A 12,500-nucleotide genomic window follows, 5' to 3' on the forward strand; every position below is an offset into this window, starting at 1 on the left:
GTACGTTTTGCATGAGTTAGTCTGTAAAAACGCCTTTGGTTGTTATTAAGTCTAAGCACTGATTTTAAATGGTTAGCACATTAAGGTTGGGGTTAGGCATACTGTGCATGATAACTAATTCTACTTTTTTTTTAAATCTTAGAGCAGCAGCAAAACAAAACCTTCTTTAATGAGAATTACCTTAATCTTTTATATTTATTTTCCTGGTTCTTGGAAGTAAAAAGACAATTGACTTTTTAGAAGGTAGATTATTGAATGATGTACAGTGACTTGTACAAATGTTATTCAGTATAAAACCCCTTTGTGGTTACAAGTATTTCAACAATCAAATTCAATTTTTTTTTCTGGTAGTCCACAAAGTTTGTAACCTTTATTAAACAGTCATTACTTGCATGTAGTTGACTGTAGTTGAACAACGAGAAGTCACTTCCTTGTTTTTGCACCTCTAATACATGTGTCACTGGTCAAGTGCCTTTTTGCGTGCGGCAGTGAAACTTATTGTTTTAGTTGTGTCTGATAACACATTTATGTCTTCAGTAATTTGTAGTCTGTTTGGTGTGCATTCAATCCAAGTGTTAATAATTCCAAATTTGGTTACAACTTTCATAAATCCATGTTCTTTTTCAATTACTTTACTAAGAAGTGTGTTTGGTTGTAATGGACTTTTGTCCACTTAATTGTTATTTTGACAAAGTTGTTGACTTGGAATGAAATGGTATTGGGTTGCTATTGTCATTTTGTTGTTGTTGTATTTTCTTTGTGTATTTCTTGCTTTTCCATGTTGAGGTGTCCTTATCTCCTCTGTTGACTTGGTAAGTGAATAACAAGCACGTTTAGGTTCTTCTTCTTCTTCTGCTTAATATTTTGTGAAATGATCTATCGTGTGGAGAATCCAATTGTGTTTGCGATGACATGAACTTGTACATTGTAAGTTTCTAAGGTCAATTAGGTCCATTTGCAAATGTGTTAGGAAGGCGATTTTTTTGTTTTTTTTTTTTGTTTTGTTTTCAACCCCCCTAAAAAAAACACCCCACAAAGAAAATCCCTTTTCAAATAGTTGATAAACAACCTAGGTTAACTAAATTCACCTAGTTTGATTTAAACGGACCTGAATTTAATTTCAACCTGTAACAGATGTAAAATGATATCCCAGATGAACGTTGGTCATTGTAACTCCTACATAATGGCAAAAGGACAAGTGGAGGGAATCAGTAAACAACTCCACTTTATGACTATCTTTCTATGAAGTCAGCCTCTGCTTTCACTTCTTTCCCACAACTCATTAAACCTCAACTAATTCATTAAAAGCTAAGCCCAGTGATCAAAAACAGGAATCTCTTTACCTGTGGGGTTGAAAGTGTGTACAGAACAGGATTTATCGCTGAGTTGATTGGAAGGACAAAAACCGCGATCCAAACAGCTATGTCTCCACGAGGGGTGAACTGTTGATCTATCGCTGATCTCATTCCAATGGCCATAATCGGTGCCCAACAGAGAACATCTGTCATCACAATGCACAGAATCCTCGATATCATAGACGTGTTCCTGTTAGTATTGCCAGAAGTGGACCTCATTTCTCTCTCTCTTCTGGTTCCTTGGTTTGTTAGGCGCCATTTTGACAACCAAGTCGTATAGAATATCAAGATGTATGCAATGATTATAAAGAGGACAAACACCAGGTTCAGACCAACAAATATGGCAGCCGAGTATTCCCATCCAGACAAAAAATCAGGCGTGAGCTGAATGGGTAGACACATCACTGATTTCCCATAATAGTAAATGCCCGCATCTGGGTTATGAAAATAGCGGATACCAAAAGTTGGAAGGAAAGCGATAAAGAACGAAATCACCCAAATGATAAAGCAAAGCGCATGGGCCTTCCCTTGAGTAAGGACTTTAAATCGCTTTGGGAACACAATGTGTTTTAGTCTGTCAAGGGACAGAAGAGACAAAGCTATTAAAGAGACTTCACTAGACAGCACAGAAATACCCCCTAGTATTTGGCAGGGGAACCCAGTACGCCATTGGTAATCATGCAGAAAATAGACACCAGACCACACCGCATCTACCACCCCGACTGTAATCAGGTAAACAGCCATCAGTCCATCTGCAGCTGCCACGTGCATCAGGATGATTGACTGTGCCACATTTTTTTCTTTGTAGCATATTCGCCAAACAAAAACGAATATTGCACCAAGCAGAGATAGGATTCCAAGGACCCAAATGCTCCTTCTGGGACCAGGGTGCTGAAACATACTATCACAGTTGGCAAAGTTGTCGTCGTACACAAACTCGCAACCAGCGTCCTGCTTTTCCACGTGACAGCACATTACATTTGAATCCACAGTTCTGTAAGCAAAGAGATTATGTGTAAATTGAGGCATTATGTCTGTCATTGAGCAGATAGTTTGCCCCGAGCATTGCTTTGCTTCATTTAGGGATAAAGAGAAGCCAATTGACGATTCAAGATACGGCTAGACGTTTCCCTTTTCGTCAACAGCCATACCCATCAAATGACATATAGAAAGATGTTGATTTGTCTCCTTGTTTGTTTGTTTGTTTTCGCGAAAAAAAGAAAAAAAAACTTAATCAATACTAGACCTCGTGGTATTAGATAACCAGCACACACTACTATTAAAAAAATATATATTTTTTAAATAGTATCCAATGTTTTTGTCTTCCTTATGAACAAGACCAATTTTTGTTAACTCCTACAATTGTTGTCCCTGATTATTGCAAAATGCAATTTTTATAACGTACTATTGACGTAACTAGCATCACTTAGCAAAACCTACCAAGGACCTGGTATAGATGCGTATTAAAATGACCCACTTCACGTGATACCACGGTTCCATTATTTGCTCCTTACCCAGCCACCTTCCTTATAAGAATGTAGTAATAACATTGTATTTGCTAAATTAGTTGAACGGTCAGCGTAACCATGATAAGACTTCAACTTATCTCAAATTAGATTCACCGAGCAATTGTTTAATACTAGCAACGTCGCATTGCCGTGCATATAACCCACAAAGTTACCTAACGAAAATATTAAAAGTAAACCTAATTAAAGAAGAGAATCAATAGCCAAACTTGAAACTGTTTAATCAAGGAACAAGAAAATAAAGGAAGGAAAGGAAGAGTGGGTGAGTGAATGAATAAAAAATTGATGAGATATAGAATTACAAGTTCATTGTAGATTTGTACTGTCTCTTTGTAATTACAGTAGCTAAGAAATCCTGGACCCAGAAACAAGATAATGAGACAAGAGAAACTATGTGACAGTGATTTCAGCTATCTTACACCCTTATTATGTGTTGCATCCTTGCAAAAAAACCTTCTGGGAGATCATACATCAAGTTGAAATGCATGTACCTGCAAAGAGTGGAGAAAGATGCATGTTAAATTAATCTCAGTGATGGTCATCTTCAGATATCTATCAAAGCAATTTGAGGGATAAAAGACTCTTAAATTTTGTCACAGCCACTCACGCACCTTACTTCACATTTCCCATTTAAATTTTCCTTCGGATTCGGATGAGCAATCTCTCCGTCATTTTTAAAAGTGAAATAGCGGCCATGTTGAAATACATTGTTCCTAGCGACGCTTCCTCTTGAGACACTGTGCTAACATCACCAGGGTAACGATGTGAGATCAGAGCGCCACCAAGACAGGTAAAATGATGTCGTAAACATAAATTTCAATATTTTTTCTTCTTGAAACTTTTCCACATTTGCTTTTTTCATGATTTTTTTGCAACTACGAAGGAAAATGCACACTACCCTTACTAGCGCAAGGCTAACTCTTTAGGAGGAGGGCTCAGGAAAAATTGCAGCGAGAACCAAACACAGCTTTGACGTGCCCAGCATTGCATTTATGAAAAAAAACTACGACAAAAAAAGGTTCCAAAAGGCTCATGCCAATCCATGAGAGGGGAAAATGAGAATTGCAATGTCGTCGCCAATGTAAAAGAAAACTTATTGCTTTTATTAAGAGTTGCTCTGTAGTTGCTTATTTAATTGACCTTCTGTGAATTCTTTACTTACAGGAACTTTAGAGATGTAGCATATTTGAAGGTTTCTTTCGATACTCTACGGATCTCATTCTCTGATACATCCCTGAAAAAAAGTGCAATTGTGAGGACATTCTCGATTAACATGTAAGTTCGATTTCATTTTCACACGTAAAAATCTGTTCAGGACTAGCATAATTAGGAGTATCTCAGCCGATCAGATACACAAACACTTTGTATGAACCAAAATATAAATGATAGCTTCTCCGCTTCAACGTATGGGTTAATTCATCATCTCTCTGTACCTGTCACTTTGAATTACGTTCAAAGCATCATTAGCATGGTTAAAGGCACTTCCATAACTCACTTGATGACGCTAGCTTTTCATTTCATAGTTTATCTCGAAAGTACTTTCATTTTCATTTTCTACATAACAATGTTTGTTACCGAAACGAGGATTCTGCCACTTACTAAAGGCTGGTTTTCACCAGGGATGGAGTCAGAGTCACAATCAGAAGCGCAGAGCAATACGATCTAGTAAAAATGAAACCAACGGAATCCGAAGCAGGGAGGAGGAAGAGGCAGTGCGGCCCAGTGGTTTGGGTGCTTGCCTTGAGATCTGGGGATCCCGGGTTCAAGACACGTTATGACCCCTGGTAATCTCTGGTTCAACTTCTCAGCTGCACTTTTAAATAGCCAACCAGCTTGCCTCTGGCCAGTTGGGATTCCTAAAAGTCGTTGTTGAATGTTCTGTTGTGATTTTGTTCATCGGGTCTGAATAGCCCGTATGTGGAGCGGTCAATTAATTATGTATGTGTGTATGTGTATGTATGAATGTATGTAGCAGATATGACCACTAGATTGTTAGAGTCGTAGGTGGAAGCCGAAGAAGATTACCAATCAAAATGCCTGTTTCCAGTCCTGCAAAAGTACGATTTTTGGTGTTAAAGAAAATAAGAATTATAGCACCTCAGTTTGAAAAAGAAAGCAATTTTGGATTCAAGACATCTAGGGTTAGCGAGTATGCTAACTTCGTCAAGGAACTTCGACTAGGTGACGGAAGTTTTACTTTTTATCAGTTTCATGCAATTTTATTCATAATATCGTAATTTTTATGTTTCCCAGTCACGGTCATAGTCTCAATTTGTCATATTTTTTTGTGTTTTTCGGAAAGATTACAAATGCAAATTTCCCGCAATTTAGGTACATGAGATGTCGGTCAAATCAGGTCTCAAGTTGAATCCGTTTTCACGTAGGTTAAATAATTCGTGACCCTTCATTTTAACTAGGTTGAACCACCAACCATCCCACCCTATCCCCCCCCCCACCCCTCTCAACCAAAGGAAAAAGAACTGAAAACACCTTTACCTTCTCTCAAGCTCTGCCTTACGCAGCTTAACACATTTTCTGTGTGTTTCGTATGATCTTATCGGTTTCTATATCTATATCCAGAAACCGATGAGATGATAGGAACAAAGACGATGTGTTGAGATGCGTAAGACAGAGCTTGAGAGAAGAAGATAAAAAAAAAAGAAAAACAGAAAACTAATGCTAAATAAAAATTTTCTATATCGCTCTTTCCAGGGGTGATCAAAAGCGCTTTACAAAAATTTCATATAAATTAAATACAATATTGAATGGAGATGAAGTAACAGTTAAATTTAAAGTGATTCCATCGTTAAAAAGAAAGGTCTTAATTGATTTCTTAAAACAATTTAAGGAAGCAACATTTTAAATGTCAGCAGGCAGTTTGTTGCAAAGCGCAGGGGCAGCAGCAGAGTACTGTTGTTTGAGCGGAGATCGTAGGTAGATCTGGGTTTGGGAGGAGAGAATCCGTGATTACCCTTGAAATTAACAGAGAGGTAGGATCTTGAATTGAATTCGCTTTACGACAGGCAGACAGTGAAGTCGTGGCAACGCAAGACTTATTTGGCAGAATTTACTAAGGTAAGGTTAGAGGAGCAAGGATGGCACAGTCGGTTAGTGCGCGGCCTTGGTGCAAGAGGTCCTGAGTTCGATTCCCGGATCTCGCATCCTTGTTTCAACTTCTTTCCTTTCCGTGTAGCTAAGTAGCTTTAAATACCCGTAAAACGGAGCACTGATGGAGAGGGGGGAGTAAAATGAGCGCACCGTCGACCTCAGGTTTGTCAGTTGAATTACTGTTACGAGTTATCGACGTTAAATATGGTTGCTTTACTTTACTTTACTTTACTTTCAAGAGCAATGCGAGCACCAGCGTTCTGTACTCTGAAATTTTGAGATTTGACACTGCGAAGGCCATACATGAGACTATTTCAATAGTCTAGTCGACTTGTGTCAAAGGCTTAGACAAGAGTTACTAGACAGTCTTGTGACAGGTATTTTCGAATCCTTCTGAGGTTATGCAGATAATAAAATCCAGAACTACATACTTTGTTGATATTTGTTCTAACAGAACATCAAATCAAATCAAACCAAGCACCAAGATTTCTTACGCAATTCTCTGGACCTATATGTTCAAGGGAGTGGCTCGACTTTGCTCAGTTGTTGACGAGTGCCAATTAGCAGAGATTCCGTCTTTTTATCATTCAGTAATAGACGATCGCTGACCATCCAGTGCCGTATGCCCTCCATACAAATTTCCATCGCTTGAATGGCATCAATCTGAGATGACAATCCATCAGCTGGTCTAAAGCTTAGAATAACTGATAATTGTCAGCGTAGAAGTGCGCGTCAGGAAGATGTCGTTCAATGATGTTGAACAACTTTGATGCTTAGATGACGTAGAGCAATCGACCAAAGCAAGAACCTTGAGAAGGCCACAATCAAGATCAAAATTCCGAGAAAATGTTCCCTGAACTGCAATCCTTTCACCTCTATTTGACATGTATGACTACAATTGTAGGCGTACTTCGGAAATGTCAATGTCGTGCTGCAGCCTTTCAAGCAAAATTTTGTGGTTTACAGTGTCAAAGGCTGTGCTCAAATACAACATAACTAGTAGAGCAACATGCTGTGAGGTCATTTGCGGTTTCTGTGCTGTGCTGTATTCTGTACGCAGACTGGAGTAGAGGATAAATATTGTTCGTTTCCATGTGAAGATGGACTTATTTGTATACAGCCCTTTTCCGTAAGTTTTTATACGTACTGAAGATTACTGACAGGTCGATTTTTTTTTAAATATGAGGTCCAGACCAGGATTCTTAAGTAGACGGTTAACGATAGCACATTGCCCATTTGTCATAAAAATAGCCAGTGGACAACGATAAATTAATGATCTTGGTGATAATATGGAGAATTGAGTAAATGCAGTTGACAACTAATGGTGCTGGCATTGGATCAGGTTATACGTTATACATGCTGAATGGGCGTGAACAGCTGTTGCTAGATGTTGTCGATTAATCGTCTTTATAAAGTAACTACCCATCTCATTTGCAAATGTTAGTTCGTATTTTAATGGCGGATATGGCACCTCATGGGTGTGATTTAGCAGTGTCTTCGTAGCAGCAAGCAGCTTTCTCTGGTCGGAACTATTTCCGCAATAAAGCTTTTATAAAACTCGCAACGTGATTTGTTCATACGTTTGGTAGCACAGCTCTTCTTCAGGTGAAAATTAACAAATCAGGGCCACATTGGGTATGGTGCCATTTCCTTTCTGCTTTCCGTCTCTCTCTTCTCTCTTCTTCAATCTCCACACTGTACAAAGGAACAAGTGGCCATGATTTGATGGTCTTGGTGATTACGGGAGCGTGTGCTTTGAGCATTGACAATGTTGTGTTGCATAAATATACTGTCAATACTTTGGGGGGAGGGGCGGAGGGGGGCTTTATAGCTGTTTGAAACTAGGTAGAGTGCATATTCAGCCTCGGCAAAATGAGGATCACGAGTTTAACCTTAGTAAAAGCGGCATAGATTGGCATAGATTGACCTGGCTTGATCGACAATACATTCTCATTACACCAAAACGCTTTGAGCATTTTACTGAGTTTGTTTGGACAACGAACTCAGTGCAAAAACAGACACAAGGATGGGAGAAGCTAGCAGTGCGGCCAAAAGAGTAATATTGATGCTTAGATATTTGGCCAGTTGTGATGACCAGCAAAGCCTAAGCTTGTCATATAGAATTAGCTGAACAACATTGTCAAAGAGACAATCTATGCCATTTGATGGCATTGAGGGATAAGTACATAAGCTCACCTAAACCCATCAGTGACTGGATACCATTTCAAAGGGCTTTGAATGCATTTGGTATCCGCCGTACTGTATTGGAGCAATTGACGGGAAGCACACAACAATTCAATCTCCCCAAAACAGTGCCAAACCCCCTCCCCGAAAAAAAGGACAAAAATACCAGAGAATTTCAACCAATTTGCCTTAAGACTACAGTAATTTATTTGAGTTGAAGAAAAATTCTTTAACTGCTTCTAAAGACATCAAAATAACAACAACCAGAAAAGAGCGGAAAACACCATTTCGCAAATTGAGTACCTCTAGACCTACTCCACCAATGACGCAATTTCAAACCTGACAGAAGGACCTACCATAACTAATTCCCCGAGAGGGCTACACTGGGGAAACATGGTTTGGGTTCTAAGAGTTAAAATTCTCATGTTTATGCTTTGCCACTGTCTTCAAATTCAGGCAATTCCCTAACCAAACAAAAATCGTTTTATTACAGTTCAGCAGACACAAAAAAGTACATTATGGATTCATTATGGACAAAGGGGAAAAAAAGCTTGCAAAAAGGAGAACACCAAATAGCATATTTCTGCAAACTATACAAGTTAGATTATCTAGTCTCACTGAGTCGTAGCGTTTTTAAGACTCCGATTCCAACTCCGTCGATAGTGAAAACCAGCCTAAAGTAGTTAATTTCATTGGGAAATATCAATGTTACTTTTTGTTGAAAATATAAATAGAACTATTGAAATGGCAAGTACTAGCAAAAATCAACAGAGAAAGGCTGCCGTTGTTAAGGATGAAATTACGGATTCCTGAATGCGTGTGTTTATATAATTTCATTTACTACTTACAAGCTCCTAAGACTTTTCAAACCATCAAAAACTCCCTCGGGTAGTTCTTCAATTTGGTTTTTCGAGAGCAACCTTACGAAAATAGTAATGGAAATGCAGAAGAAAAAGGTTACACTGGTGCTGTGAGGTTTAATTTTTCATGTATGACGTTTGCATATTGCGGATACGACAGGTTTATCAACATTAAATTACCAATGATAACTAATATCATTATTCAACTGCAGTCGGCAGAGTACAAATAACACCCAAAACGATTACAAATATCTCACGATATTTGTAGTCCAGAAGACCAGTTTGACCGGTTTTTCACAAACTTATCAGTTTTACGAAAACGGTAGAAATGGCTGAAAATGCTACTTTTTCCCCTGAAGAAAACAATGAATGCTTGCCAAGTTTTGAGATTTTTGGCGAAGACGAGTTCCTAGAGACAAACGATAACCCACTCGACAAATAACTTTCTCTGTAAATACGACCAAACGAGAAAAACTGACCTCAATTAATTTAAGCAGTGGTGTGAATCCGTGAAAAAAGCAAGGGCCGTCTATTGAAGAAATTCCTCCCGAGTTACTTGACAACTTTTTATGTCACTTCTTCATCAAAGTCAGTTTTTCTCTACTGAAAGTTTACTTGGAAACTGAAATCGTTGTTAATATCTATGTACACCTTATAATAAACAATTTTCCGATATTCAATCCCTGTTTTCCTTACAGTAATGCAAGTGTTTGAAATAAAATGCACGACGCTTTGCTTCAAGACGATTCCATTGACAGGTTTGACAAGTTTTCGTTTTTGAGCCAACAACAGCAACCTAATATAAGCGCGCGAAACCTGGACGGTCACTCGCTGAATAGCCACGTAAGATAGTTCGTCAGGCGAGAAAGCAAGATTCAAGTTGAGCTTTACGTTTTTGCTTTTTTCTCGACTGAGCTGAATGTTACATTTCTTATTGGAAGATTTAGTGTGTAGTTTTGTGGGATATTTTTACTCGTCTCGTGTATTTTGACTCGCACTACGGGCTCGCCAAAAGTACAGCGAGACTCGTAAAATTATCCCACGATACTACACACTAAATCGTCGAATAAGATATATGTATTGACTGTACACTTGGCAAAGATCGAACAATGGGAATATGGGAATATGAAGACGTTTAGGACAACTTGTTCTGAATGGCTGATTACCTTTAAACTTTTATTTTTCTTAGTTATTGTGTCATTGTGTTTTCTCAACTAAGCCAACTTCTCAGGCCTTTTTAAACCTTGCTTTAAGCATCCCAGGGTGGTCATTCACAATCTTACATCCGTACAGAGGGCACGGTTAGGACTGTAAAGACTCCTTACACAAAATCTTAGGATCGTACGGGGTACGACGGATAAGCCGCACTGATAAGGTAAGCCAAGGCAAAAACAGTTGTGTACACCTACTGCTGCTGCATAGGTGATGTGGCTGTGCGAATGTGCAAGGTACTGCAGGCTGCAGAGTTGATGCAAGTTTAGTCCTCACCTTGTTTGTAGCTTAATGGCAAGGAAAGTTTGAAAGCTGTCAATGACAGAGTGACTTGTTGGCGTTTCTTCTTTCAATAAATAGCATCATCGATTAAACAGTTCGGGCACAGGTAAATCATAATAGTTAAAGATACTTACAGATCATCGAGTTCTTTCAATCCTTTGAACTGTTCGGGATGTACCTCCCTTATGGTATTTCCCCCAATTCTCCTGCACAAAATGAAAAATACGCATTTCTTTAAGGTATCATATCTATTGTATCCACAGTAGAGTATCCTTATTTTCTGCAACGCGCTTGGATCAATTAACGTGGTGTGGTGCCTCTTAAGGACGTTCGCGTCAATTGTTTCTGCGCATCCTTACTGCGCACGCAAATGCACACGCCACGTCATACACGAGCGCGCGCGCTAAGTAATAAAATGAGAAATGATAGGGCAAAAGGCCATTGCTATAGCTTTGCCTGGATTTAACGGTCTCGGACGTTCGGTGACCCCAATTTTTCTCGCCAGAAACGGATTTTATTTACAATTATCTCCAAGTTGTCCAAAAATGAACAAAAAATCAATGTGGGAAGTTAAAAAAATTTCAAGATTTCTGCTCACGGGACATCAAATCTTGCCATCTTGCGGCTGCAAGGCGAGTGAGACTGTGGTCGCTAAATGCAAATTTGATCTTTAAGAAACCTCACCAGTTGACTAAATTCACTTAATAAGTCCACTTAAACAATATTTGGCAGAGAAGATTTCACTTCAAAGATTTAATTGCAATATATTTGGGTTTACTGACACTGGCCTTATTCGCTAGCGAAGCCCGATTTTGTCAGATTTTGGGTGTTTTTCCGGGCATGTTCTCTCCAAAACGATGTCGGTGACCCCCCATTTTTTTTATATTTCTGACATTATTAACTCATCATCTTACAGTGATAAAAGTTTCAGAAAAAAATCAATGTTGAAAAATTTTCGCGCGAACGTCCTTAAGGCGTTTGAGCTTCATTTTTTGTTTAGTTCGCCCGAATTGATCAACGAGAACAAAATGAACTAATTTTATTTCGGAATGATCTTAAACACGACAGTGTTTTTGAGACTGTCAGTTTTGGTTCTTTCAAAGTGCAAGTAAACTTTCGAATAAATTATAGCAAAATGCTGAAACTAATAAACATGCAAAAACATGTTAAAGGAAGCCTTAGCTGCATTGTTGGGGATTGTACTTGAAATACTCTCAACATTTCCGAATTATAGTTATGCTAACAGAAGAGTTTTCTGCAAAAAGAGAAAAAAAATCACTTGATGTATTTATCATTAACAATACACCGTTTCAGTTCCTTCATGAAGCAGTCAGATTGTAACAATTCCTGTTCAATTTCTTACCATTCATTTGTTCATTTAATCCTGCATATGCGATTACTTAATTCAGATTAAGGACTGCTAAATAAAGCATTGACATTAATTACGCAACATCAGTGGTTATTCATTACTTTATCCAACACTAGCAAACTTCACTTTGCAGTATGTTACATTTTCCAAAAAAAGGTGGCCACATTGAAGGAAAAATGACCTTGCGTTACCTTTAGGTTCTGTTTTGACTACCACCGCCATGTGCAACCGACCATTCCTCTAACTTGGACATGGACACATTGAATTCTGCATACAACTATACTTAAAAGCGGGGGCAGCTGTTGTGCCATCTATATTAGTAGTTTAGATTCACATTGTCACTAGCAAAGTGTTCTAGGCGATATTGCATTTTAATTATTTGATGCCTGCTCTTCTGATAATCTTTCACTGAATCTAGATTTTCGTTTCCATATGACGATTTGAAGAGTTTTTTGAAACGCCTTTCTAGCATTGAGGGTCCTGCTTTCAATTTGAAGACAGCCCCTCTAAACGAGGAGTCCTTCTTTCATTAAGTGGCGCCACAGTTTCCAAGTAGTGCGGGCGCTCATCTTGCTGTCCGAAGTTGCTTGGTTCAAGCCCCCAC

General features: G+C 38.6%; 1 protein-coding gene across 1 annotated transcript in view; it reads right to left on the reverse strand.

Moving 5' to 3' along the window:
- LOC138002937 (G-protein coupled receptor GRL101-like) overlaps nucleotides 1-12,500 on the reverse strand; it is a 61,305-nt gene that overhangs the window by 15,756 nt on the left and 33,049 nt on the right. Inside the window, exons 4-8 of the mRNA XM_068848901.1 lie at nucleotides 10,662-10,733; nucleotides 9,022-9,093; nucleotides 4,044-4,115; nucleotides 3,301-3,372; nucleotides 1,344-2,349 (exon numbers count right to left, since the gene is read on the reverse strand). Of these exons, the coding sequence (XP_068705002.1) occupies nucleotides 1,344-2,349; nucleotides 3,301-3,372; nucleotides 4,044-4,115; nucleotides 9,022-9,093; nucleotides 10,662-10,733 (1,294 nt within the window). The remainder of the gene's footprint in view (nucleotides 1-1,343; nucleotides 2,350-3,300; nucleotides 3,373-4,043; nucleotides 4,116-9,021; nucleotides 9,094-10,661; nucleotides 10,734-12,500) is intronic.

The sequence above is a fragment of the Montipora foliosa genome, chromosome 5 (assembly GCF_036669935.1).
Source record: "Montipora foliosa isolate CH-2021 chromosome 5, ASM3666993v2, whole genome shotgun sequence".
NCBI classification, from domain to species: Eukaryota; Metazoa; Cnidaria; class Anthozoa; order Scleractinia; family Acroporidae; genus Montipora; species Montipora foliosa.